Source organism: Erinaceus europaeus, chromosome 18, assembly GCF_950295315.1.
Source record: "Erinaceus europaeus chromosome 18, mEriEur2.1, whole genome shotgun sequence".
In the NCBI taxonomy this organism is placed as follows: Eukaryota; Metazoa; Chordata; class Mammalia; order Eulipotyphla; family Erinaceidae; genus Erinaceus; species Erinaceus europaeus.
This window is the reverse complement of record NC_080179.1, coordinates 38,325,493-38,353,309: the sequence shown is the minus strand read 5'-3', so window position 1 is coordinate 38,353,309 and position 27,817 is coordinate 38,325,493. Positions and strand designations below refer to the sequence as shown.

At 40.1% G+C, this 27,817-nt stretch overlaps 1 protein-coding gene and 1 long non-coding RNA gene across 2 annotated transcripts in view; one reads left to right on the top strand and one right to left on the bottom strand.

Annotated features, from left to right (window-relative positions):
* Positions 1-27,817, top strand: part of LOC132534267 (uncharacterized) — a 46,908-nt gene that overhangs the window by 1,479 nt on the left and 17,612 nt on the right. The window contains exon 2 of the long non-coding RNA XR_009545977.1: positions 12,735-12,771. This is a non-coding gene — a long non-coding RNA (uncharacterized LOC132534267). The remainder of the gene's footprint in view (positions 1-12,734; positions 12,772-27,817) is intronic.
* The window catches only part of MAP3K2 (mitogen-activated protein kinase kinase kinase 2), a 66,062-nt gene continuing 42,853 nt past the window's right edge, over positions 4,609-27,817 (bottom strand). Inside the window, exons 12-17 of the mRNA XM_007534710.2 lie at positions 25,685-25,891; positions 23,660-23,808; positions 22,616-22,747; positions 19,697-19,826; positions 14,582-14,759; positions 4,609-13,297 (exon numbers count right to left, since the gene is read on the bottom strand). Of these exons, the coding sequence (XP_007534772.1) occupies positions 13,072-13,297; positions 14,582-14,759; positions 19,697-19,826; positions 22,616-22,747; positions 23,660-23,808; positions 25,685-25,891 (1,022 nt within the window). The 3' untranslated portion in view covers positions 4,609-13,071. The remainder of the gene's footprint in view (positions 13,298-14,581; positions 14,760-19,696; positions 19,827-22,615; positions 22,748-23,659; positions 23,809-25,684; positions 25,892-27,817) is intronic.

Sequence of the window (27,817 nt, the reverse complement as noted above, 5' to 3'; positions counted from 1 at the left end):
AGAGGACATAGTAGGGGTAGAGCTGTCGTTCTCTGGATGGAGTCACCTGTCCATCATGATACTGTGGATGCTGGTCAAACCAGTTAGAAAGGCACAAACCATGGCGCAAAGTGCAAGGACCTGCATAAGGATCCTGATTCTAGCCCCCTGCTCCCCACCTGCAGGGGAGTCGCTTCACAGGCGGTGAAGCAGGTCTGCAGGTGTCTGTCTCTCTGACCTATCTAACAACAACATCAATAACAACAGCAGTAATAACTACAACAACAATAAACAAGGTCAACAAAAGGGAAAATAAATAAATATTTAAAAATTTTAAGGGAGTTAGGCAGTAGCACTGCGGGTTAAGCACATGTGGCGCAAAGCACAAGGACCAGCTTAAGGATCCGGGTTCAAGCCCCTGGCTCTCCACCTGCAGGGGAGTCGCTTCACAGGCGGTGAAGCAGGTCTGCAGGTGTCTGTCTTTCTTTCCCCCTCTGTCTTCCCCTCCTCTCTCCATTTCTCTCTGTCCTGTCCAACAGTGACAATATCAATAACAACAATAACTACAACAATAAAACAAGGGCAACAAAAGGGAATAAATAAATAATCTAAAAAATAATTAAAAAAAAAAAAAGGCACAAACTGAGAATGCATGGCCTCACCGACCCAGACCTGCTGAGTTATAAAGACTGGAGGTAGACCCAACTGTCTTGCCCCTTGGAAGATTCTGATCCCCATGCTTTAGAATCACTGGTAATAGGAGGGGTGGTGAAATAGCTCACTTGGATAATGCGTTGCTTTGCCATGTGTGGTACCCAGGCTCAAGCACAGTCCCCACCCCATTGAAAGCTTTGATGTGGGAGTCGGGCAGTAGCGCAGCGGGTTAAGTGCAGGTGGCGCAAAGCACAAGGACCAGCGTAAGGATCCCGGTTCGAGCCCCCGGCTCCCCACCTGTAGAGGGGTGGCTTCACAAGTGGTGAAGCAGGTCTGCAGGTGTCTACCTTCCTCTCCCCGTTTTCCCCTCCTCTCTCCATTTCTCTCTGTCCTATCCAATAACAACAGCAATAATAACTACAACAATAAGACAAGGGTAACAAAAGGGAATAAATATTTTTTTTAAAAAAAGGAAAGCTTTGATGCTATGGTGTTGTTTTTTTTTTTCTCGCCTCCAGGGTTATTGCTGGGGCTCAGTGCTAGCACTACAAATCCACTGCTCCTGGAGGACATTTTTTCCATTGGATAGGACAGAAAGAAACTGAAACGGGAGGGGAAGATAGAAAGGGAGAGAGACATCTGCAGACCTGCTTCATTGCCTGTGGAACGACTTCCCCCACACACACACAGGTGGGGAGCCAGGGTTTTTTTAAAATCATTTTTATTATTATTTTTTTCATTTTTATTTTTTTATTGGATAGAGACAGCCAGAGATCAAGAGGGAAGGGAGTGGTAGGGAGGGAAAGAGACAGACACCTGCAGCCCTGCTTCACCACTTGCAAAGCTTTACCCCTGCAGGTGGGAACTGAGGAGGACTTGGACTCGGGCCCTTGCGCATTGTAATGTGCACTCAACCAGGTGCTCCACCACCTGGCCCCTCTATGCTGTATCCTTTTCCACTCTCTTTGCCTCTATTAAACAACAACAAAACCCACCTCATTGATAACTTCATCTGGTCCTGGACTTTCAGTTTTGAGGAGTCTTGATTATTCTTTCTTTCTTTCTTTTTTTTTTTTTTACTTGCAGTTGAACTGTTGAGGATTTCTGCTTTCTTTCTCCCAACTGGGAATTGTATAATTCTAAGAATTTTCCATTTCTTCGTGGTCCTCCACCTTAGTGATATATGCTCATAGCTGTTTCTCATGACCGTCATAATTCTATACTGTATGCTGTGATTTCTCCTCCCAAACTATTTACCAGAGTCCTCTCCTTTTCACTTTCAACTAGTTTTAGTTGTATTAATCTTTTCCATTTTTCAATTTCATTTGTTTGTTCTAATATTTATTATATGCCTCCTGATTAACTTCAGTTTCCTGTGAGATTTGACTTCATTTGAGATTGTTCTTGGTTCCAGTATTGCTATCGTTATTGCTTTTGCTCTATTATTTTTCTTTCTCTTTAAAGATGCACTGATATCATAAGAGCTACATAGCAAAAGAGGAAGAGAGGGAGCAGTATGGCCCCCGAGAGAACCGGAAAAAATGGACTCAAGACTTTTCATTGAGGCAGGCAGAGGATAGATATTTCCATTCCATACAGGAGAAAGGGGAAAACTAATGGGGATTTTAGACCAGAGAACAGTCCTCACGGACTCCATACTGTGTGTTCAGGAGCTTAGTGGAATGACACCCAAAAGGCAGGGAACTGCCCCTGAGGGATGATCTGTCAAAGCACTGCTCTGAATTGCTCTCCACCCATTCTCCCCCTTTCTTGAAACATGTTCACAGCTGAATGCTTTAGACTCTCAAGCCTGAGGTTCTGAGTTCAGTTCCATGTACTAAGTGAGCCAGAATGATACTCCGGCAGGCTTTCTTGTTAATAAAACAAGTCTTCAGGGAAAAAAAAAAAAAAAACCTAGGTGAGAGGATATAAAAAATTCTGCTTCTGACTTGTATTGCAAAGTTATTCTCTGTACAAAGATATTTAAATGATCTCACATTCTGGAAACATCAGTTCTTTGCACTTAAAAATAGGCTTTTTAATATATGTGTGTGTGTATATATATATATATATATAGTGATTTAATAATGACTTACAAGATTATAATAGAGGTATAATTCCACACCATTCCCACCACCGGAGTTCTGTGTCCCCATTTCCTCCAGAGTGACCACCACAGTTCTCCCAAGGTCATAGAAATGGGTTGACCATATATGTATGTTGGTGGCTTTTTTCCCCCAAGTTTATGTATTTCAATTCTTTTAAAAAATTTTTTTTCCCTCCAAGGTTATTGCTGGAGCTCAGTACCAGCACTACAAATCCACCACTCCCAGTATTCATGTTTTCCTGTGTTTTTTTTTTCCTAATTTTTATTAGACAAGACAGAGAAATTGAGAGAGGATGGCTCGAGAGAGAAGGGAAGAGAAAGACACCTGCAGATTTGCTTCACTGCTCGTGAAGCATCCCCCCTGCAGGTGGGGAGTGGGGGCTCAAACCTGAGTCCTTGTGCTTGGCAATATGTGCAGCTACTGGGTGTTCTACTACCCGGCTCCATGTTCTACTTATGAGTGAAACCCCATAGTTGTCCTTCACCTCACTTCACTCATTATCACTGCCGTTCCATCCATTTAGTCCCAAATGATACGTTACAGTATTTTTTTTAAACTGCTGAAAGTACTCCACTGAGTATGTCTCCCATGACTTTTTTTTTTGGTATTAGACTCAAATTAGTGCATTTATTTCATTCTTAAAGGCTTCCCCCCCCCCAGCCCCTCTAACCCTAAGTATTCCTCATTGGATCCCCCTTCCCCCCCACACTGATATTTTAAATGAGAAGGCGGGCACCAGGGATGTGCATGGGCCATTTGAGCAAAGCTAGCTGACCTCACAAGGAAACGGGACAGCCATTTTTATTCACTTCTATTATTTCACCTTCACTTCCTAAGCCACACCTACACCTGTTACAACTTTCAGGTGTCTTTCCTTTTTCCTCTTCCCTGTCAGGAACAGAGAACTGTACCTGACTTCCTCAGGTGCTCTCCAGATTTTTCTTCCCTTTCAGTGATGCCCCAAAATCAAAGGCTCCTGGTTACAGAAGCTCTGGGTCCTAGTAGAACTGGAGTTCAGGGCCCTGTGATCATCTTCCCCTAACATTTTTCCCTCTGGAAGTATGGACCAAAAAAAATTTTTTTCAATACTTATTTTCCCTTTTGTTGCCCTTGTTTTATTATTATAATTATTTTTGTTATTGTTGTCGTTGTTGGATAGGACAGAGAGAAATGGAGGAGGGGAAGGAAGAGGGGGAGAGAAAGACACCTGCAGACCTGCTTCACCACTTGTGAAGCAACTCTTCTACAGGGGAGCCGGGGACTCAAACTGGAATCCTTACTTTGGTCCTTGCGCTTTGCGCCACATGCGCTTAACCCGCTGTGCTATAGCCCTACTCCCAGACCAGAATTCTTTATGGGGTGCAGAAGGAATTCTGGCTTCTGTAATTGCTTCTCTGCTAGACATGGACATTGGCAGGTGGGTCCATCCCCCCAGCTCAGCTTGTCTCTCCCTTTCCCTAGTCGGGTAGGGCTCTGGGGAGGTGAGGTTCTGCGACATGTTGGCAAGGCCATTTGTAGGTTTAATTAATTTTACCAGAGCATAGTTCAGCTCTGGTTGATGGTGGTGCACAGGATTGAACCTGGGACCTCAGAACCTCAGGCATGTTTGTCTGATAGACATGCTCTCTCCCTAACCTACATTTTGTTTTTAATTACTGTTACTTTCTGACTTAATTAAGTAGTCCACAAGATGGCGTGCTAGAAAATGCCAGATAGGGCATTTCCTTTAGACTTAGACTGCAACTAGGTCTACTTGCAGTGTAGTGTTTCCAGGTCAGTCGTGCTTGGGCTTCTACAAAGTGACCAACTTAGGCAAAGAGGGACGACTGAATACACGATGTCCCAAGGCAGATCTGGACAAGCCAAACACAGTGGAAATAAATATCAGCTTTATTAACACTCAAAGTGCCATTCAGTTATGTTCACTCCATAGTCCAGAAGGTTACCTAGAGTAAGCCTTTGCACCACAATCTTCCAGAAAATGAACTAACATGTAAGAAGCAATTTTCATTGTGCTAATTATTGCAAGCTTTCATGCATAAGTCTAAACAAAGCTGTGTGTCAACAATATACAAATTTTCATAGAAACAGTCATTGATCACTAAAAATATAAACATGGTTTCTTGTACATTAGGTTTTTTTAAAAAAGCTATTTACCAGCAAGAAAAAACAAGTACATGAAAACTACAAAACTTAAAAAATTGTACACATTTTTTACAAGCACAGTCTTGAAAGAACAACACAAAGTCAATGAGCATGGAATGTGGCACATAAGCACATGGTACCTAGTTTCTGGGTAGGTTTTTCTAATCACACCAGTTCCTTTGTAACAATCAATTTAGGGACATTCAACTTCAACCGTGAACTTTACTTCTAACACAGTTAAACTTTACCTGGTACCGCGTATTAAAAACGAGTTTGGTTTTTGTTTCCTTAACTACAGTAACATTTACTGGAGATTTAACTTCCAGTTGGTTTTTCTGCCAGTTACTGAAATATACAATACAGTAGAAAGACATACAGCAATTCATGTTTGGACACTTCTAACCCAATTTATGGTCAATTACAGAGAATCACAATAGTCAACATACAGTTTCATGAATGCAGACTGACCTTGCCCAGTAAGGAAAAAACTAGAAATTGAAAACTCTTGAGGAGAATAAAGGAAATATTTAAATAGAAAATAGTGGGACAGGCCAAGAGCAACTGGATATATAAAAAATCTTGACATCTCTTGAAGACAATTTATTTCCTTCCGTTTTTCATAGCTCTGAGAATTCAAAGGCCATTTTAATGAAGAGTGTGATTTTGCTGTTTAAATCTGTTTCTCCCTTTAAAATTGCATTTCACAGAATCTCCAAGAGAGTTCAATGCTCTGCTTTGCAACAGTATTTTTAATTGATGTCTAAGTACAATTTACATCCAATTCTGAAAATACAAATACATTTTGGATGGCTAAAAATGAAATTAAAAAAATAGTTTTGATCAGCCAGCTGAAAATATATTCATATTGTAAATAATCTCTCAAAATCCTTTATATATATTTAATTACTCTAACTAAACAGTACCCTTATAAAACAAGTTCATAAAAATGTAGAAATGAAATGAAAGTAAGATATTACTGCAATATATACATGTGCCAACAGATAGGAAAAAACATCTTCACACAGGCACGCGCGCGCGTACACACACACACACACACACACACACATCCCCTGATACAGAGTTACAAGAATACTTTCAACTTAGCCATGGATTTTAGGACACATATGCAATCAGAAAGTGACTGAACTCCTGATTTCCTCAACAAAGGAAACCAGAGATAAGTATATATACATGGTGAAAACAAGAAGGTTGTTTCAGTCAATCAGTAATTGCAGTGCAGTTACTGATAGCTACATTGTGGAAGAAGTTAAAACACAGACACAGACAGTAGTTCAGTGCACACATTCATGATGCTCAGACACTCATAAGCAATTAATTATTGGTCAGAGTAATAAATCAGTGTACAAATTAAACATTTCCAAAAAATGTGCAAAAAAGTCAATCTTGATAGGAAAAAGAAAACCCTTTGTACATAATTATAAACTGCCCAGCATTCAAGTGAGACTAAAAATGTCTACAAAGAGAAACTAACAGAATTTAATGACTACGTTAAAAAATGCACATTAAGTCAAAGGGAAAATTTACAAATTTATAACCATCATTGGCAACAATTAAAAGTTTATTCTCAATAACCAAGTTTACTTTTATTTACAATGACATTTGAATAAAAAGAACCATGTGAAATATGAGATGTCAGTGTTTTTTTGGTATTCATCTTCTATAATATTTCAGAATGTAGGGTAGCACGTTTTAAAACCAACAGCAATAAAAAAGAATGTAAACCTTTTACTTCCTAATTAAGATTGAATTATAAACAACCGCTTGTTCTAGAAGTCTTTTTATCCTTAGACACTATACTTTCAACGGTGTAGGGCGTGCTGTGAGGTTTTGGCCACTTGCTTTTGCTCCTAACACTTCCCAGCCCCAATATTCCCACTATCCTTGTATTTCGGGAATAAAAGTCTCTGGAAACACAAGAATGTGCCAGATCTATTTTGATTTATGCTAAGTATCTCAAAACTTTAAGATGTAATTTTGCTATTTCTGTCTCCCCTCCAAGCAATATTAATGTCAAAATTACTTCTAGCTACATATAATTGCTTTTATAAAACAAAAATTTTAAATATATAAATAAGTCAACAAAAAAGTGCTTTTCTGCATGGTCACAAGCTTCACTCAATAGCACGGAAGGATTCAGAAATCCTTATTTGGGAACAAGTTCTGCCATGTCCACTGGTGCTGACTCAGGCTCCCAAATGTCTATGGCACAAAGCAGTTGTCAGTCTAGGACCTATTCCTCTGCAGTTGTCCCGAACTGCTCAGCACAAACAAGTTGATAAATGTTAAGACACTAGGAAAAGAGGATGCCCCCCAAACAGACACCCTATGCCAGAGAACATGCCCAAGTGTCTGTGGTCAAATGACTTTACAAAGATTGGCACATGTACAACCTCAAGTTTGGAACATCTGTATTGATTCATTGTCACTGAAGGAAATTCAGCATTTCTAAATGTGAACACTGAGCACCTGACTTTTCACTTGGAGAAATCAAGACAAATTCAACCAGTACCTGCTCTCTAATTTTTCCAGGATTAGCTCACAGCTGGGCAGAAGTAACAGTGCTAATCACTGTGGCTCTATGTACAGGGAATATAAAAGCTTTGGTTTAAAGTGACTCTGGTAACAGACAGTAGATATAAATGAGATGTAAAAGAAAAAGCATAGGGAACAATAGTAGGACTTTAATGCCTTTGCAGTTAGGAACAAAAGTAATAGGACTGTCAATATAAGTGCACAATTATGAAAAATGCCAAGAGTTCCAGAAGAGACTGTATACAGGCAGCACATAATTTCTCTTTTACCTTCCTATAGCTGACTCCTCTCTGTTTTCTGAAATTAAATCATGCCGTCCTCACTGTCACCTCCACTGAGAGAAGACTCTCCAGACTCCCCTGAATGCTCTTTGCCAGTGACAGCTCTGACAGATAAGGATGGAGAGCTGGCCTTGAAGCTGCCCAAACCTATTATGCTAGCCACTCCATTCAGACCATGGCAGGAGTCAAAGCAAACTGAAGACAAAGCATAAACAACGGCTTCACAGCACACCTTCCCTAGCCAACCGAAAAGAGGTATGAGACAGTTTCCTTCTGAATACTTAGTAACACACAGAAGTCTGTTTTGATTATGTCTGTTAGAATTTCTATTCCAGAGTTTAGAACTACTGAAAATTAATTACTTTCATTTAAGAATTATATATAAGCTCACTATTGTACATACATCCACATTTAATGTTAATCTACTTTTAGCAAACAAGAGTTTGGCAATCTACAATAAATACTTTTTAACAAATAATCCTTTGCACTAGCTGTTTGTAGGACGTGCTAGCATTTCTACCTGAGGATGGTTATGTTCATCCGTCAACAGGTTAAATACACTTGATCTGTTCTTCTTGAACAGGTTCTAATCTAGCTAAACATTCATCCCTCTCTTTTCTTCCCAGCCCAACTACACACACACACACACACACACACACACACACACACACTTCACAGAAAAGTAAGCTAGAACTTCAGCCAAAACATTAAAAAGTGAAGACTAGAATCCAATAGACCTGGATTTCTTGCTCATTGTCCAAAATAAGACATTGCCTTCAGGTCTGCAAACCACTTAAACCTTTTCAGGGCAAAACTCACCATTCCAATTCAGCTGTGCAAGTAGTAATGGAACCATGATAGAGCCATGACATGTGAGAGTGGGACGGTGTGAGTCAAGTCACTAACCAGTTCTCTGTCTTTCTAGAGGAGGTTCTCTAGTGGACACTGACTACAGGATGCCAACTACAGACTAGCGCTGATATTTTACTTCTGTCTGCTATTAAAAGAAAAAAGGTAGAAAAGGGTAGGAGGAAGCAGCAGACATTAAGGAATGTCTACAGGTCAATACACAGTCTAAGGCCAGAGGAATTCTTGCAGCATACTGATTCGGGAGAAACCTTCATTTCGGCGGGTAATCTGAATTACCATAGATATAAAATAAAATTAAGGCATACAGAGAAAAAGGCACTACTGAAATTAATAAATTTCTTTTCATTAACATTTAAGGAATAGAAAAATTCAAATAAATATAAACATTACATTTGTGACAAAGGCAAAACATAATAATAAATCAGTCTGGTCTCAAAAAATGATCCTGACCCTAGCATACATAACATAGCTGCTAACTGTTCAATTCCTAGCAAATGTATTGGGCGTTTTAACAATTCAGACTAAGGTAACAGCAGGAAAAATAACCCCACTATGTTATAGAATGTATAATATAGAATGAACTATAAAACACGGAAGCTGGGTTTCGCAGGGGATCCTAAGAGGTTGCTTCAATTCTGGAGGTTGTGTTTCAGTCCCTATTCTTAATGACCTTGGTCTACTTCCTAAGAGCCAGTAGTCCCCTCAAAAGCTTTCCCCTGACTTTATAACTATGTTTGCCCAGGTTTCCTGCTAGGCTGCCACATCCTTCAGGAGGAGTTTCCTGCCTGGTATAGTAAGCCATGATTTGGAACAGGGGATGAAAAAAACCTACCCGATTAAAAAAGAAAGCTATATTCCTATGCTTGACTGTCATTCGATTTGATTTCCTATCAAACTCCTAGTCCCCAGACTCCAGGTGAGACAGACAGCACAGAACTCTGTTGTGGGTCAATGGGTTTGTATTTAGTGAGGGTCTTGGCTTGTGCATCCAAGCTTGGTCATCCTTACAAACTATTCAGACTTGATTTTCTTGGTGATTTCGCATATTCCCAGCTCAGAAATGCTACAGACCAGACCTGACACATGAAATAGCTGAAGTAGCAGAAAGCTACTCAAAATAGTTTTATGGGGTTAGACAGCATAATGGTTATGCAAAGACTCTCATTCCTGAGGCTCCAAAATAGTTTTATCATTTTAGTGTGATTTCCATTGGGAATAGATTAATAAAATAGAGATTCCCAAGTGAAAGCCAATTTAATTTACTATAAGCTTCAGTGTTTTATAGTTCAGCATGTGCATCACACTTCAACCTCACACAAATTATGTGACGGTGCCTTTGAAAACTACTTAAGGCAACATGCCAACCATTTCTCAAGTTGGAAATATGTTCTGTGAGATGAAAAATCTCAGAGTCTGTGTACATTTTTAATGCATTCTTAAGAATTACCAATCATCAAAATTTCCACAAGTCATGGTGTCTTTCAACCCTTTTATTCAATATACTTTGCAGCGTAAAAGATCTTATATTTTGGTCCAAATTTAAGTCATACTAATGTCAGTCTCTCAAGGCCTAGGTAGAAAGATATTCAAAAAAGAAAAAAACTGCAAGTAAAATCTTCTCCAGCACCAAAAAGTCTGTTCTACCAAAAGCAGAATGCACTGTGAAGGCACAAAGTCTGCAAGCAGTCTGGTCACTGTCCAGCCTCAGCAAACAGTAAAGTGCCAGCTGGTATTTCAACAAGAAAACACATGGAGAGTCATCTGAAAAGTCCACATTTCATGTTGATCCATACCAGTATTATAAAGAAAAACTGGAGTGTTATATTTAGCTGCCCCTGATAAAGGTGTTTCCTTCACAATTTTCTTTTGTGAATTTAATTTTGGCCTCGTATTTCCCATCCACCTTCAAGTTTTTTCTTGTAGCATTAATATATATATTAGATTTAATGGGAAAAAAATTTAATGTGGCTTTTGATACCTTCACAAGGTGTTTGAAATAAATTCACATGTTTTATATAGTAATTCTGTAAATGATTAAGTCTGTTAAGTCTTTAAATAAAGAATAATACTTTCTCATAACTACTAATATTTTCCTTATAAAACAAAGGTTGTTTGCAGCAATGTTAAGAGTACGTTCTTTTCAAATGGTTATATTTTCTTTTAGGAAAGAAAAAGACTGAAAAAAAGCAAACAATTTGTACTGGATTTCAGTCTCCCAAAATTTCTCTCTAATGAACACTTGCCTCATATTCTGCATCACTTGTTACCCTGAAAAGAATGAGCTAAATGGGAGTCACTACTACACAAGAAAAAATAAATATGAAATAAAAAGTCCACTGCCCCAACTACCATGATCTTTTCACACAAACAGAAGAGATTCCCTCGCCCATTAAAGGTATAGAAATGATAGCAGACCTGCATCCTTGCATGAGATTTGGCAGTTGCTTTTTGAGAGAGAGAAAGAGAGAGAGTCCAACTCCTATTTTCCTTGCAAGCTGCCTCTTTTGAGACTAGCTAGTAGGATTTCGGTATTTATAGAGGGAATGACAAATACAATTTGAACACTTAAGCCAAATAGTAACCAAGGAATAAAGTATCTAAAAGTCTCTGAAAAAGCATACTTTTTAGTATTTCATTCCATGAAATGCCTCCCATTGAGGGCTTCCAGGAAAACTGTTTTCTAGACCTTTAAAACCTGAGTACTCAGCACTTGCTTTAATATGCTGAGAACAATTCTAAGTAGCCAAAATAAAGATACTGTTTTTCAGTAGCACAATTCTATTAGAGACAGTGGGACTTTCCCAGCTGTCTCTGTCTTTTCAATGTTCTAGCTCTTAATGGAAATACCTGGCATTTTTTAATGTTTTTATAAAGTAGTTAATACTTTGCTTTGATAACCTTCTTACAATTGTGAATTGACTTCTGAGCAAAGAAAAACACCATTGGCTGAGTTTAGAGACTGTGAAGAAACTTAGTTCACTTCTAAAGTAGAGGCTGCTTTTTTGGATTCATGCAGCTGGTAAACAAAGGATCACTACAGGCTGTCTGTCAAGGGCATTCACCCTTAATAGCATCTGTTTTCACAAACCTTCACTTTTCACTACATCACCTGCTCAGGTTTATTTTCTACAAGGACTGTGGTTCTGCAAACAGTTGTTGTTTTATAACTAGGTCTGGCCATGACATCATAGGTTTTCCAACTTCAGCACCTGTAACATTTTGGGCAGGGACATGCTTGTGGTGGGGGGGGGACTGCTGTCTTTGTATACATATTATGGTCTGTTCAGCAGCATCCTGGCTTTTGCCCACTAGATGCTAGTCTCATCCTCCTCCTTGTGACAATAAAGACTCTTCAGGTACTGCCCAAAGTCAAGTATTGCCTTCTTGCCCTTAAGAACCACTGTTTGACATGACAGCTGCTTTTGGAGGTGTTTTAATATTCTGTGATTCCAGGGATGAAGGTTTTACCTCATCAACAATTGCTAGCTTTAAGACATGGGTGCTCTGGGCTATATGCTTAGTTCCTAAAGGATGTCACCTACGGAGAACCAACCAGGAGTCAGAAACAGGAAGATAGTATACATGATTCTGATTTCCCCCCTCCTTTCTCTTAAGTTTTGGGACTCACGTCTCAAGTGAAGAACGCTTTCAAATGCGCTAAACAACATTTTGTTCTTTTCCCTTTTGCTTTTCCTCTTCTGCTCACACATTTAATTAGAGCAATTTCCTTGTGTTTTCATTTGGATTATTTGCACATTGACTTCTCATATCTGCTTTAAAATATGGTTTTTGTTTTAAGCAGGAGCTATCCCTCAAGATTTACAGGTTCCAGTAACATGGGTCTATTATGGTATATTTGCTTATTATACTGGTGGAATTAACAAATATACATCTTAAGATTTGTATTTTTTTTTTTTTTAAAAAAAAACAAGATTTCTACTGAGCAAAAAAAGCTTGGTAGACACAGAGTTTTGGCTTGGAATACAGATATAGGAAGGAGTCTATCTTCTTTTAAGTGGAGTCCCTGCCCTAAACTCCAGTTTAGGGTTCAACCCCACAAATCAGGATCTACTTTAAACACTATCACTAAAAACTATCAATTATATTTCCTTTTCTTTTCCATGTCTCACCACCACCACCAAAGGGTCAGTGATGAAGGATGAAGACTCTACGATCTACAGGTATCCCAATGATTTGTTTGTACTATAAAGAGTGACTATGTACTAAAGTGCTTTGTCTCTCTGAACCACATCAGTACATTATAAAAAAATGAAAAAAAAAAAAAAAAAAAGGTTTCAAGTTCTCTTGCAAGGGAAAACAAAGGTTAAATATAAAAACTTTAGTTTACTATTATTACATAAACTTAAACAAGAATCAAGAGAAATACTTTCCCTCTTGTCTTTTTCCTCCCCATCTCTCTTTTTATAAAAAAGCAAAGTGCAGTCAGAGAGAAGGCAAATGGCCGGGGGAGCCGCCAGCCGCTAGTGATAGTGTGCGAACATATGCCGTAAGAGTTCATCTGCTGAAGGTCGCAGTTTGGCCTCTACAAAGATCCGCTTGAGGAAATCCCGGGTATAGTCCGAAACGTGAGGGGGCAATTTGGGGTTTGTTGGCTGAGTGGCAATTTTAAAGATTGCAGCCATTGCTTCAAATTCAGCCCAAGGAGGCTTTTCCGTAAGCATCTCTACCACAGTACAGGCCACGCTCCTGAAACAAGAGAGAGAGTCATTACAGGAACAGTATCAGCATGAGAGCCAGCTGCAAAGTGAGAGAGAGAAATTAACACCCTTACATTTTAAAATAGGACTGGATATCCAGTTCAAAATTTCAATAACAGTTGTAATTATACAAAACTACAACTTACACATAAAAATCAATGCAAATTAAATCACAATTTAAGGCTGGACTAAGTGGTGAGGCAAAGGACTTAAATATTTTCCTCATATTACATGGCAATATATAATCAATATAATCATTTTATATTGGCAATATAATCATTTCTACCTCACAAAGAATTACAACCACTAGATATTCTTTCTTTGTCTCTAAGTACCTACGAAAATGACTGATTCTCTTGATGGGAGCCAGGAAATGTTTATTTTGTATCCTTACTTAAAAGCACCGAGTAGTGACTGGTCCGACTCCCAGCACCACATGCAGAGCAGTGCCCTAAGTCATGTGAAACTCATTCTTCTCTCTCATATGTAACACATGAAACAAACCTAAAGAACTAAACAATTAGCCATGCATAAGTGAATTGGTTTTTTTTTTTAGACAAATTGTTCCTCTTAAAGTATTTATTTATATTAAGAGAGAGATACAGAGATATAGAGACAGAGAGATTGAACCTGGGATCTCAGAGCTGCAGGCAGGAAAGTTTTTTGCAGGACCTATACTGTCTCCCCGGCCCTACAACAGAATTGTTCCACAGACTTGAAGTCAGTTTCTCTAAAGTTCTTTAGGGAAATAAAGCAAAGATGGTCATCTTAGCTGATGTGTGCTGAAGATGAAGTCCTTTCTAAAGAATCACAGTCAAGGACCTCCTTAGTTTAGTCAATTATAAGAACCACAATTCAGGGAGTCGGGTGGTAGCACAGCAGGTTAAACGCAGGTGGCACAAAGCGCAAGGACCGGCCTAAGGATCCCGGTTTGAGCCCTGGCTCCCCACCTGCAGGGGAGTCACTTCACAGGTGACGAAGCAAGCCTGCAGGTGTCTTTCTCTCCCCTTCTCTGTCTTCCCCTCCTCTCTCCATTTCTCTCTGTCCTATCCAACAACAATAACAACAACTACAGCAATAAAACAACAAAGGCAACAAAAGGGAATAAATAAATAAATAATATTAAGAAAAAAAAAGAAGCACAATTCAGACAATGCTGATCCTGCGGTCCTGGCATCCATTTGAACATGGTCACTGAAAGTAGACTCTGACTTTCCTCCTGAGCGGAGATACAGAAACAAGTGTTTTCAGCAAACGCAGCACCAGAACCCACCAGATGTCTGCTTTCCTGCCATAGCCTTCTCCACTAATCACTTCCGGGCTCATCCAGTATGGTGTGCCTGTCACAGACTTCATTCCTGTCCCCGAAAGGCAGATAGTCTGAAGTCGCTTGCTGGCTCCAAAATCTCCTAGTTTGACATTGCCTGTTGAATCTCGCAGAATATTTGCACCTAAAAATAAGAAATACCTTCGTTTCATTATTGTATTAACATTTTAGACCTTAAAAGAACACTGGCATAGAATATTTATTTGTATTTATTAGATGGAAACAGAGAGAAATTGATAGGAAAGGGGAGAAAGGAGGCGAGAAAGAAGACACCTACAGCCTCACTTCACCACTCCTGAACCTTTCACCTGCAGCTGGGGGCTGGGGGCTTAAACCTGTGTCCTTGTGCACTGTAACATGTGTGCTCTGCTAGGTGGGCTACTGCCCAGCTCCAAAGGTAAATTTTTAAACCATAATATATATATATATATATATATATATATATATATATATATATATATGCAACTACTGTTTCCTCATTTTTTCATTTTGTTACTGAAGCTGTTGTACATCCTTAAGAGTACCACAGTATGTTGCTGAGTACCATCTTTGCTCCCTTCGCTGGTCACCACTTTTGTTTATGCTTAGAAAAATCTCCCTAATCCCTAAGTCACCAATATCAAATCTCCTTAGGGGCCAAGTGGTAGTGCACCTGGTTGAACGCACATGTTACAAAGCATAAGGACCCAAGTCAAGCTCTCAGTCCCCACTCTCACGGGGGAGGCTTCATAAGTGGTAAAGCAGGTCTGTAGGTGTATCTCTGTCTCCCTCTCTATCACCCCCTTCCCTCTCAGTTTCTGTCTCTATCCAATAAATAAGTAGAGATAATAAAAAATAAAAAAAGATAAATCTCCCTGATCCCTAAGTCACCAATATCTTCTAATCATTTTAGCTAAGAAAACTATAAACATGTAATTACTTAACCTATTAAGATTTTTATGATAAAATTATTTATTGCTATTGACTGATTACAATAATTCTTAGATCTAGAATCACAGCCTCCAGTTCTACTCTGTAACAGAGCTTTTAACAGCTCTACCACTTGCTTTTGTCTCACTTCATGATTATCTGATAGACCTGGTCCTGGGGAAATTTCAGCTGAGTTTTGGATAGTGAGTTGAACTGAGATGAAGTTCATCAAAGCTCAGTCCTGGGCTCTCTTCTTCCCTCTTGTTGCTCTCTCTCTCTAGGAATGACATCCATTCCTGCGACTACTTGACTTATCAGGACTGTAAACGTGGTACTAGAGAACAGCACCCAGGGCAACACATACAGAGATTCCTAACCCACTTGCCCCTCCAACTTTCTTCTCTAAAAGAGGAGAAGGACACCACAGCACTGTTCCCATATCGGTGGAGCCCCCACGTGGTGTCAGGATTAGGCCCAGGGCCTCACAAAGAGAACACACAGGCTCTGTGAGTTACTTCCCAGAACCCCCATGACTTCAGAAGTGGGCTCAACAACGTTATATTATAGCTAACATTCTTTTTTTTTTTTTTATAGCTAACATTCTGCATGCTTCTTAAGTACTATGTATGCACTGTCTAAACGTGTCACTTAGCCATTGTACGGACTCTATGAATTGAATAAGACTACTACCCTCCTTAAAAATAAGGAACTAGGGCTGGGGAGACAGCATAAAAGTTATGCAAAAGCCTTTCAAGCCTGAGGCTCTAAGTTCTGAGGTTCAATCCCCAGCACCACCATAAACCATAACTGAGCAGTATTCTGGTAAAAACAAAAAACAAACAAAAAAAAAAGGAACTAGGGGGAGTCAGGCAGTAGAGCAGTGGGTTAAGTGCATGTGGAGTGAAGCGCAAGGGCTGGCGTAAGGATCCTGGTTCGAGCCTCTGACTCCCCACCTGCAGGGGAGTCGCCTCACAAGCGGTGAAGCAGATCTCCAGGTGTCTTTCTCTCCCCCCGTCTTCCCCTCCTCTCTCCATTTCTCTCTATCCTATCCAAAAATGACATCAAAAACAGCAATAATAACTACAACAACAATAAAAAAAAAAAGGGCAACAAATAAATAAATATAAAAAACACTTTCCCACATACACCTCAAGGACATCTTTGATGAATCAAACCCAATTGCAAGGAAGACCAAAGCAGAAACAAACCAATGGGACTACATCAAATTGAAAAGCTTCTGCACATCCAAAGAAACTATTAAACAAACAGAGAGACCCCTCACAGAATGGGAGAAGATCTTCACATGCCAGACATCAGACAAGAAACTAATCACCAAAATATATAAAGAGCTCAGCAAACTTAGCCGCAAAAAAGCAAATGACCCCATCCAAAAATGGGCAGAGGAAATGAACAAAACATTCACCACAGAGGAGATCCAAAAGGCTAACAAACATATGAAAAACTGCTCTAGGTCACTGATTATCAGAGAAATGCAAATCAAGACAACACTAAGATACCACCTCACTCCTGTAAGAATGGCATACATCAAAAAGGACAGCAGCAACAAATGCTGGAGAGGATGTGGGGACAAAGGAACCCTTTTACATTGCTGGTGGGAATGTAAATTGGTACAGCCTCTGTGGAGAGCAGTCTGGAAAACTCTCAGAAGGCTAGACATGGACCTTCCATATGACCCAATAATTCCTCTCCTGGGGTTATACCCCAAGGACTCCATAACACCCAACCAAAAAGAGGTCTGTACTCCTATGTTCATAGCAGCACAATTCATAATAGCTAAAACCTGGAAGCAACCCAGGTGCCCAACACCAGATGAGTGGCTGAGAAAGCTGTGGTATATATACACAATGGAATACTATGCAGCTATCAAGAACAATGAACCCACCTTCTCTGACCCATCTTGGACAGAGCTAGAAGGAATTATGTTAAGTGAACTAAGTCAGAAAGATAAAGATGAGTATGGGATGATCCCACTCATCAACAGAAGCTGACTAAGAAGATCTGAAAGGGAAACTAAAAGCAGGACCTGATCAAATTGTAAGTAGGGCACCAAAGTAAAAACCCAGTGGTGAGGGGTAGGCATGTAGCTTCCTGGGCCAGTGGGGGGTGGGAGTGGGCGGGAGGGATGGGTCACAGTCCTTTGGTGGTGGGAATGGTGTTTATGTACACTCCTAGCAAAATGTAGACATATAAATCAGTAGCTAATTAATATGAGAGGGGGAAATCAATTGTATGTCTCAAAGTTTCTCAAAAGACAAACTGAATCTTTTTAATATATAGGCTATGTATTTGATATGCGGACTCTCTCAAAAGCCTAGACCAAGTAGATTAGAAGCTTCCAATAGCACAGCTATATACAAGATACTGGGTACTGTCCAGCAAACCATAACAAAGGGACTTTTCAAAGTTAACCCAATTAACAAATAATGTGATGATAATATTAACTATTGATTGTCTTTTTGAACCCTAAGACAGCAGGAACCTCACATCTTCACTATAGAGCCCCTACTTCCCCCAGTCCTGGAACCCTTGGATAGGGCCCACTTTCCCGTATGCATCTCCCAATCCAAACCAAATAACATTGCACCTGCCGATCACAACCTAACCAAAGCAACGATTGCTACCTCAACATGCTTCACCTTAGAATGTATCCAGAGACTTCACGTGTGGAATGACAACCCTTCAGCTTCATTACTCGGGTGAGACCTTTCCTTTAATAGTACACTCTAATTTCATCTCAGGTAGTTCACTTTCTAACAAAGTCCCATAACCTAGATATACACCAGTTTCTATGAGAGAGCTTATGTGCACACGTATCCATAAACTACTGCAAAATATATACCTGAAAGCAGGACTACACTAGAGTTTGCAGTGAGTACCTCCCTAACACTTCCTCTCCACTATTCCAAGCTTGGGATCCATGATTGCTCAACAAATTGTTTGGCTTCATATGTTAACTCTCTTTTCAATCACCAGGTTCCAGATGCCACCAGGATGCTGGCTAGGCTTGCCTGGATTGAAGACCCCACCAATGTGTCCTGGAGCTCAGCTTCCCCAGAGTCACACCCTACTAGGGAAAGAGAGAGGCAGACTGGGGGTATGGACCGACCAGTCAACGCCCATGTTCAGCGGGGAAGCAATTACAGAAGCCAGACCTTCTACCTTCTGCAACCCTCAACGACCCTGGGTCCATGCTCCCAGAGGGATAGAGAATGGGAAGGCTACCATGGGAGGGGGTGGGTTATGGGGATTGGGTGTTGGGAATTGTGTGGAGTTGTACCCCTCCTACCTTATGCTTCTGTTCACTAATCCTTTCTTAAATAGAAAATTTAAAAAAAAAAAATAAAAAAAGGGCAACAAATAAATAAATATAAAAAAATAATTTAAAAAAGTCCTCAAAAAATAAGGAACTAGGGCAGGGGGGACAGCATAATAGTTATGCAAATGACTTTCATTCCTTAGGCACAGAGAGATCTTTTCCAAAGCCATAGACAAGAGAAACTGAAAGGGAAGGTGGGTAGAGAGACATAGATTCTGCATCCTTGCTTATGAAGCTTCCTTCCTGCAAATAGGGAGTGGGGGCTTGAACCTGGTTCTTGCACATGGTAACATATATGCTTAACTGGGCACTCCACCACCCAGACCCAAAACCCCAATTTTGATCAGGCTACCTGATGTCAGAATGCCTTCTTTCAAGTACTGTATTCTAATGCCTATTTACTCTTGAGTTGAGACGTGGTCTCATTTTCATGACCATTTGAGCACTCCTGATCTGTGTACCCCCACAGGGGAGCTACCCATTTCACGAGAACTGAACATTAGGCATGTTAAAATATTGACTGAAGTCATTAAGAAAGCAGAATTGCAGGGGCGGAGGGTAGATAGCATAATGGTTATGCAAATAGACTCTCATGCCTGAGACTCCAACGTCCCAGGTTCAATCCCCCACACCACCATAAGCCAGAACTGAACAGTGTTCTGGTTAAAAAAAAAAAGAATGCAAGCAGAATTGCTTCTCCATGTAATCTTAAAGGTAGCAAATACAATGTTAAACTTCTCTCAGTTATGGACTTGTTTCAAGCAAATACATTAAAAAAAAATCTGTACTAAGAATAAGAATAGCTCCTTACTTACCTTTGATGTCTCTATGAACAATCATATTACTGTGCAAGTAATGAACACCCTCCAGGATCTGACGGGTGTATTTTCTAGTCACATTCTCAGTGAGAGCTCCATATGCCTTCAATTGGTCCTTAATTGACCCCTAAGACAAAAGAAAACCAAGAAAAGTGTGCTCTAGTGTGAAATAAAAAACATTATAAAATGTTTATTTTTAAAACCATCTTAGTCCATTGTTGGGAGGCTTTAGAGAGCAGAGAAATTCTCAGCAGGGCTCTCACACACCACCTGACTTAACATACAATTCTATTTTATCCCTTGGCTATAAACTATGGATTATGGATAGTTGAAGGAAGTGTTTACCATGGGGGTGTCAGAAAAGTCATGATGTGTCTTTTCTGTTCTTTTTTTTTTAAAAAGAATTTATTTATTTATTCATGAGAAATATAGGAGAGAGATAGGAGGAGAGATAGGAAAGATAGGAGGAGAGAGAGAAAGAACCAGTCACCACTCTGGCACATGTGCTGCCAGGGATTGAACTCAGGACTTCAAAGTTGAGATCCAATGCTTTATCAACTGCACCATCTCCTGGACCACATGATGTGTCTTTTTCTATGCAAAAATGCATCATGACTTTTCTGACATCCCAATACGTATATATATTTTATTATTTCATCATCATCATTTTGTCACCAGGGTTTATCACTGGGACTTGGTGCCAGGACTAGGAATCCACCGCTCCCTTTTGTTTTCCTCCTTTCTTTCTATTTTATCTGATAGGACAGACAGAAGTTGAGGACAAGCTTCACGAGCACTGATACAGTGTAATGGCATCTCTGTCTCTCCTCCTCTGTCTTTCTCTACTTTTCACCTTTTATCTGGGAGATTAAAAAAGTAGTCCATTGGGAGTGGTAGAATTATACAGGCATGAAGCCCCAGTGAAGCCTGGCAACAGGAAAAAAAAAAAAAGAAAATATTGGATTAGGGCTGGGTGGTGGCACACCTCGTTGAGTGCACACATTACTATGCACAAGAAATAGACTTCGTGACCCCACTCCCCACCTGTAGTGGGGACTCTTCATAAGGAGTGAAACAGGTTTGCAGGTGACTATCTTTCTCTGTATCTTCCCCTCTCAACTTCTCTCTGTCCTATCAAATAAAATAGAAAGAAGGAGGGGGAAAAATTGGTTGCCAGGAGCAGTAGATTCATAGTACTGGCACCAAGCCCACATGAAACCCTGGAGATTAAAGAGTAAGATACAGAGAGATCAGAGCACTGCTTGGCCCTGGTTTATGATGGTCTGGGGGTTAAACCTGGGACCTCAGAGCCTTAAGCATGAATGCCTTTTTGTATAATCATTATGCTATCTTCCCAGAACCCAACGACAAAATTTATAACAATCAGGTGCCTATCACACAATCTACTCATCTATCAGAACTATCTGGAACAATCAGAAGTTATGTATTTCCTGATAATACATAATGAAGTAGCATCATCTAATACGTTTTATTTAAAAAAAAAAAGTGTTGAATTTGGACCAAATTTAGATGTTAGGTCTAACTTGGAGTTTATAGGAAATAAGGGTCTAAGAACAGATTAAACATAATCACAGATGTGATTAGAGGAGTCTATGAAAAGAGACTATCACAGAGCAACTATACTGATCTCTGTCAAATGTCTGTCATGTGAAAAGCCATTGTTCTGGATTACAAGAGGAGTGACAGACACAACAGGTATGTGATCTAGAATGAACACTGGTTTGGGTAAAGTAGATATCGTGAGCATTTTTAGGAATAAATTTAGGAAAAGTAGGCAGGGGAGATAGCATCATGGTTATGTAGAGACACTCTTGTCCGAGTCTCCAAGTTGCAGGTCCAGTCCCCCACACCAATATAAGCCTGTCCTGAGCAGTGTTCTGGCAGAAAACAGAAGAGAAATCTTGGGAAAGCTGAGTATGAGCTACTGTGATGTCTATAACTTACTAAAGTGATTCATTTCAAAAAAATTAGTTAAAAGTACACAGGCAGATGAAAAAATAAAGAAGAGAATTACACTGCCCAGGTGGGACTATACAGTGTACCCAGATGACCTTGTAACCCACCATTAATCACAAATAAGAGAGGAAAAAGAACTATATTGCTAGGTTCTAACTCACAAATTCTCCAAAAGTCGTTGACCAGGGCTGAAATTTTTTTGCTGGGGCTTAGTGCCTACACTATGAATCCACTGCTCCTGGAGGATTTGTTTTTTTCCTTTTGTTGCCCTTGTTGTTGTCACCATTATTATTGTTGTCACTGCTGCTGTTGCTGCTGGATAGGACAGAAAGAAATCGAGAGAGGATGGGAGACAGAGGGGGAGAGAAAGATAGACACCTGTAGACCTGCTTCACTGCCTGTGAAGTGACCCCCCTACAGGAGGGGAGCCGGAGGCTCAAACCAGGATTCTTTTTTTTTTTTTAAAGATTTTTAAAATATTTATTTATTTCCTTTTTCTTGCCCTTGTTGTTTTTATTGTTGTTGCAGTTATTATTGTTGTTGATGTCGTCATTGTTGGATAGGATAGAGAGAAATGGAGAAAAGAGGGGAAGACAGAGGGGGAGAGAAAGACAGACACCTGCAGACCTGCTTCACCGCCTATGAAGCGAATCCCCTGTAGGTGGGGAGCCGGGGGCTCGAACCTGGATTCTCATGCCGGTCCTTGCACTTTGTGCCACCTGCACTTAACTCGCTGCGCTACCACCTGACTCCCTTGAATAAGATTCTTATGCGGGTCCTTGCGCTTAGCGCCATGTGTGCTTAACCCGTTGTGCTACTGCCCAACTCCTTAAGGCTGAAATATTATAATCTCCTTGGCGATGACCTTGTCGAGAATGTGTCTACTCTCAAAGGATACACTGACTCAGCCCAGCACATACTCCATAAAGGGTGACTCACCCCTGGCATATACTCCATAAATATGGAGAGGGTTTTCTCCTGGGGATCCCTCAGACAGCCATAATACTGAACAATTCGCTCATGCAGCAAATTTTTCAACAACTGGATTTCACATTCAAGTGCATTCACTTCCTGAAAGAAAAAATTCACTGTTAAATATTTACCGCATTCCTTAAAAAAAAGACAAAACTCTTAACTTCATGGATCATCATGGCAATTTCACTCTGAATAAACATTTAAGTTCTCCAAATAATTTTTATAACAGTTCTAATGCAGGACTAAGTTAGAAGAATATAATAATATTAAAAGAGGGGGCCGGGCGTTGGCTCACCGGGTTAAGTGCACATAGTTCTAAGTGCAAGGACCCACACAAGGATCCCAGTTTGAGTCCCCAGCTCCCCACCTGCAGGGGTGAAGCTTCACAAGTGGTGAAGCAGGTCTGCAGGTATCTATCTTTTTCTTATCCTCTCTTTCTCTCACCTCAATTTCGTTTTGTTCTATCCAATAAAAAAAAATGGGAAAAAAATGGCCTCCAAGAGCAGTGGATTTGTAGTGCAGGCAACTGAGCCCCAGCAATAATCCTGAAGGCAAAAATAAATAAATAAATAAATAAATAATATTAATATTAATATTAAAAGAAAACATGCATTAAGAATAAGCAGGTGGGGCTGGGAGATAGCATAATGGCTCTGCAAAGAACAAGCAGGTAGGTTGCTAGTATTTTTGGAAATAGTTTATACAATGGAAATCTGAAATATTCTATTGTGTTGCATGTACTTTCATTGACTTGAGTAAAAAATGTTTCTCATAGTGTGACAATATATCTTGCATGATTTTTTTTTTTTTTTTGAGACAGAGAAACAGAGTGAAGGGGGAAAGAGAGAGGGAGAGAGACAGACACCTGCAGCCATACTTCACCGCTCATGAAGCTTCCTTTCTACAGGTGGGGACCAGGGGCTTGAACCTGGGCCCTTGTGCATGGCTGTGCGTGCACTTTACCAAGCATGCCACCACCACCTGGCCCTCCTGTACAGTGACTCCTACCTTGCTGGTCTCTGGGCTGTCAGGGTCAAACTGCACTTGCTTGACAGCCAGTTCTCTTCCCGTGTCAACATCGTAACAGAGGTAGACCCTGCCAAAGGCTCCCTGGCCAAGAAGTTTGCCCAGTCTCCAGTTGGTCGGAGCACGAGGTGCTGAAAAGGAAAAAACTTTCTTAAAATGGAAGACCCAGATGGCATGCAGCCATGTAAGGACTATGGGGCTTTTTTAACATTAGTCTAAATTAACATTAGTCATGAGTCTAAATAAGTGTAAGAGAAAATCACTAGAACTCATAAAAATAACCATCTTTCAAAATTTTTCTCTAGTCAATTTCCTAAGAATTCTAAAGTCAAAGAAGGTTCATATCTACTATGACTAGTTTTTCCAGTATTCTTATTACAAATACAATAGCATATTTCACTCAATCTAAAATACCAGTGACTTATAATATTCACTATTTCTAATAGTTAACATAACAGTTATTTCAATTTCAGCTTATGATGCTGATTAAAAGAAAATCACTCTCATTCCAACAAATAAGATTCTTGAAAGCAGTCAGAAGGAAAAGCATACAACAGAGGAACACAGAATTAAAACAGACTTCTTAGAAAGCCTATCATCCAGAAGACAACTGTGAAAGTTTGATTAAGATCTGTTATATTTATTTCACAAGACAGAGAACAGCCTGAGCAACAGCCTGCCATGTGCAAACTCTAGGGACGAAACTGGGGCCTCACATTTGATGCAGGCCTCCACCACCCCACCACCTCCCAGGTCACGGGAAATAGCAGCTTGTTGGAAAAGTCAGCACACACTTATTTTGTGATAAAAATATCATGAATTTTCTGACAACCCAAGTTTTAAGTAAACTGAAAGAAAACATAGTTACCCAAATTCTACTGATGTCTTTCAAAAATATGAAACTATTGTTTTTCAAAAACAGTGAAATAAGGGGCTGAGCAGTAGTACAACAGGTTAAGTGCACATGGTGCAAAGTACAAGGGCTGACATGAGGATCCTGGTTCAAGCCCCCGGCTCCCCCCTGCAGGGGGGTCACTTCACAAGTAAAGCAGGTCTGCACATGTGTATCTTTCTCTCCTCCACTCTCCATTTTTCTCTGTCCTATCCAACAACAACAGCAGCTATAACAACAGTAACAATAATGACTACAACATGGGCAACATTAGGGGCAAAAAAATGGGAAAAAATAGCTTCCAGGAGCAATGGATTCATAGTGCAGGCACTGAGCCCCAGCAATAACCCTGGAGGCAAAAACAAAAAACACAGTGAAATAAACACTTTTTTTTTCAAACAAACAAAAGTTGAAAGTATTTATTACCAGCAGGCTTATGGTACAAAAGTAATTAAATGAAACTCTTTAGAAAATAATTTTGTACCACACAGGATCTTGGGTCCACAAAGACCTACAAAAACAAACTGGCAGCTAGCTCTCCACCCCAACAATATTCACAATGCAGCAAATTCACAGGCGTAAAAGTAAAACGTGATAGCAGAAAATGGAAAAATTCAACGTATGCACAGATCTGCCTGCCTTGTCCAGCTGGTAAAGTTCAGATACTCGAGCCCTAAATTCAGTCACCATCAGAGCCCATCTCTGCCATGTCAGCTAAGAATTCACCCCTCCACTCAGAAAATTAAAACATGCCTTGGCTTCTTACACAAGCTACCTCCAATAACTTGTGGATTCCTACTTACATTCAAGATTTAGGTTAGGATGTATACTAAAATCATGTCTCCTTGCAATATTCTCTTCCATTAGACCACAGCTTACAGGTCACATCTGAAATGTCAGTGGTGATGCTAAACTAGCACATGGAGAATGAAGGAAGAGCTGGTAATATATTTCTTAATGACAGAGACAGTATGCTATACAAGTCCATACCTGGCATCACAACCACCTTCAGAAATACCACTTAAGAGGTTAGTTCAATACTGACTTGGCATTTATTCTTTTTAACATCACATGTTTCTGCTATATGTTTCACTATGGCAGTTTCTACTACTTACAGCGGCTGGGAGGACTGATGTCCATTACGGTTAGAGTAGGATTGTCTATGTCACTCCCCCTTCTTCTTATTCGACTGTCGTCATACTCTGGGGTGAAGATGCTGCTGCCACTGCTAGTGCTTAAGGAGTGATCAGTAGGACTGAAACTCACAGGAGACCGGAAGCTGGTCCCCTGGGTTCTTCTAGCTCTTGGAAAAGTTTTTCGACCTACAAAATGAAAATAGATTTACCTTATAGCTGTTATTAACATACTATAATTCAAAGTATTGAAGATTTACTTGTAACAAAGATGACTTCATCTTTTGCCTAGACAGAAAATGAAATCCCAGTTCTATTTGATTATATGTTTCAAAGTAGATTTTTAAAGTTTTTAAAATTAATGAATGAAATGGAGAAGACAGAAAGAGAACCAGAATAACTCTGGTACATGCAATGCTAGGAATAGAACTAAGAATCTAATCTTGATAGTCCAATGCCGTATCTGTGCTACTTCTTGGCCCACAAAAGTAGTACTTTTAAAAGTATTTCAAGGAAATAGCATTGTTAAGAATGAAGCATATCCGTCGATCACAACCTAACCAACGCAACGATTGCCACCTCAACATGCTTCACCTCAGACTGTGTCCAGAGACTTCACGTGTGGAATGACAACCCTTCAGCTTCATTACTCGGGTGATACCTTTCCTTTTATAGTACATTTCATCTCAGGTAGTTCACTTTCTAACAAAGTCCCATAACCTAGATATACACCACTTTCTGTGAGAGAGAGCTTATGTTCACACGTACCCATAAACTACTGCAAAATATATACCTGAAAGCAGAAGTACACTAGAGTTTGCAGTGAGTACCTCCCTAACACTTCCTCTCCACTATTCCAAGCTTGGGATCCATGATTGCTCAACAAATTGTTTGGCCTCGTATGTTAACTCTCTTTTCAATCACCAGGTTCCAGATGCCACCAGGATGCTGGCCAGGCTTCCCTGGATTGAAGACCCCACCAATGTGTCCTGGAGCTCAGCTTCCCCAGAGACACACCTTACTAGGGAAAGAGAGAGGCAGACTGGGAGTATGGACCGACCAGTCAACGCCCATGTTCAGCAGGGAAGCAATTACAGAAGCCAGACCTTCTACCTTCTGTAACCCTCAATGACCCTGGGTCCATGCTCCCAGAGGGCTAGAGAATGGGAAAGCTATCATGGGAAGGGGTGGGTTATGGAGATTGGGTGGTGGGAATTGTGTGGAGTTGTACCCCTCCTACCTTATGTTTTTGTTCATTAATTCTTTCTTAAATAAAAAATTTAAAAAAAAAAAAAAAAGAATGAAGCATAAGGGGGCCAGACAGTGGAGTACCTTATTAAGCACGTACAGTACTATGTTTAAGGATCCACACAAGGACCAGGGTTCAACCCCCACTCCCCACCTGCAGCGGGGAAGCTTCATGAGTAGTGAAGCAGGGCTGCAGGTGTCTCTCTTTCTCTCTCGCTCTCTATCTCCCCTTCCTCTCTCAATTTCTCTCTTTGTCCTATCAAATAAAATAGGGGAGGGAGGAAAAAAAAATACCTTGGGGAGCTGTGGATTAATAGTGCCAGCACCGAATTCTAGTGATAACCCTGGAGGCAATTTAAAAAAAGAATCAATCATAAACATAAATGTATGAAAATGTCAAAAGTAGAAATAAAAATGTTTGTGGGTCAAACAGGGCCTAATTTCACACCTGAATGACCTCTTATGTTAAAAAACATACAATACATATAAAATCATAGAATCCCTTTACTTTGGGATAAAAAGGAATAAGAAGCTTTCTTCTCATTTATAACAATGATAAAATATACAACAAAAACTGGAGCATTTATTGAGACCGACATTTTTCCTTAAGACAAGATGTAGATATGAATTTCATAATCAGTGAATAACTTGTAATTGGCATCATCTTAAGCTACTTCTTCTAAGGAAAAAGGAAGTATGAGGACAGTCAACATAAACCAAGATGGTATTACTGTTTTAGCTGTGATCCACTCGCACTGAAGAGATGTTAATCTGGAATTGTACTGCTGGGGGTGGGGGGGAGCACTTTCCATCTCCCAGCTGGTGTCAGCACACCCCACAGCCTCAGATTTGGGGAGGGGGAGGACA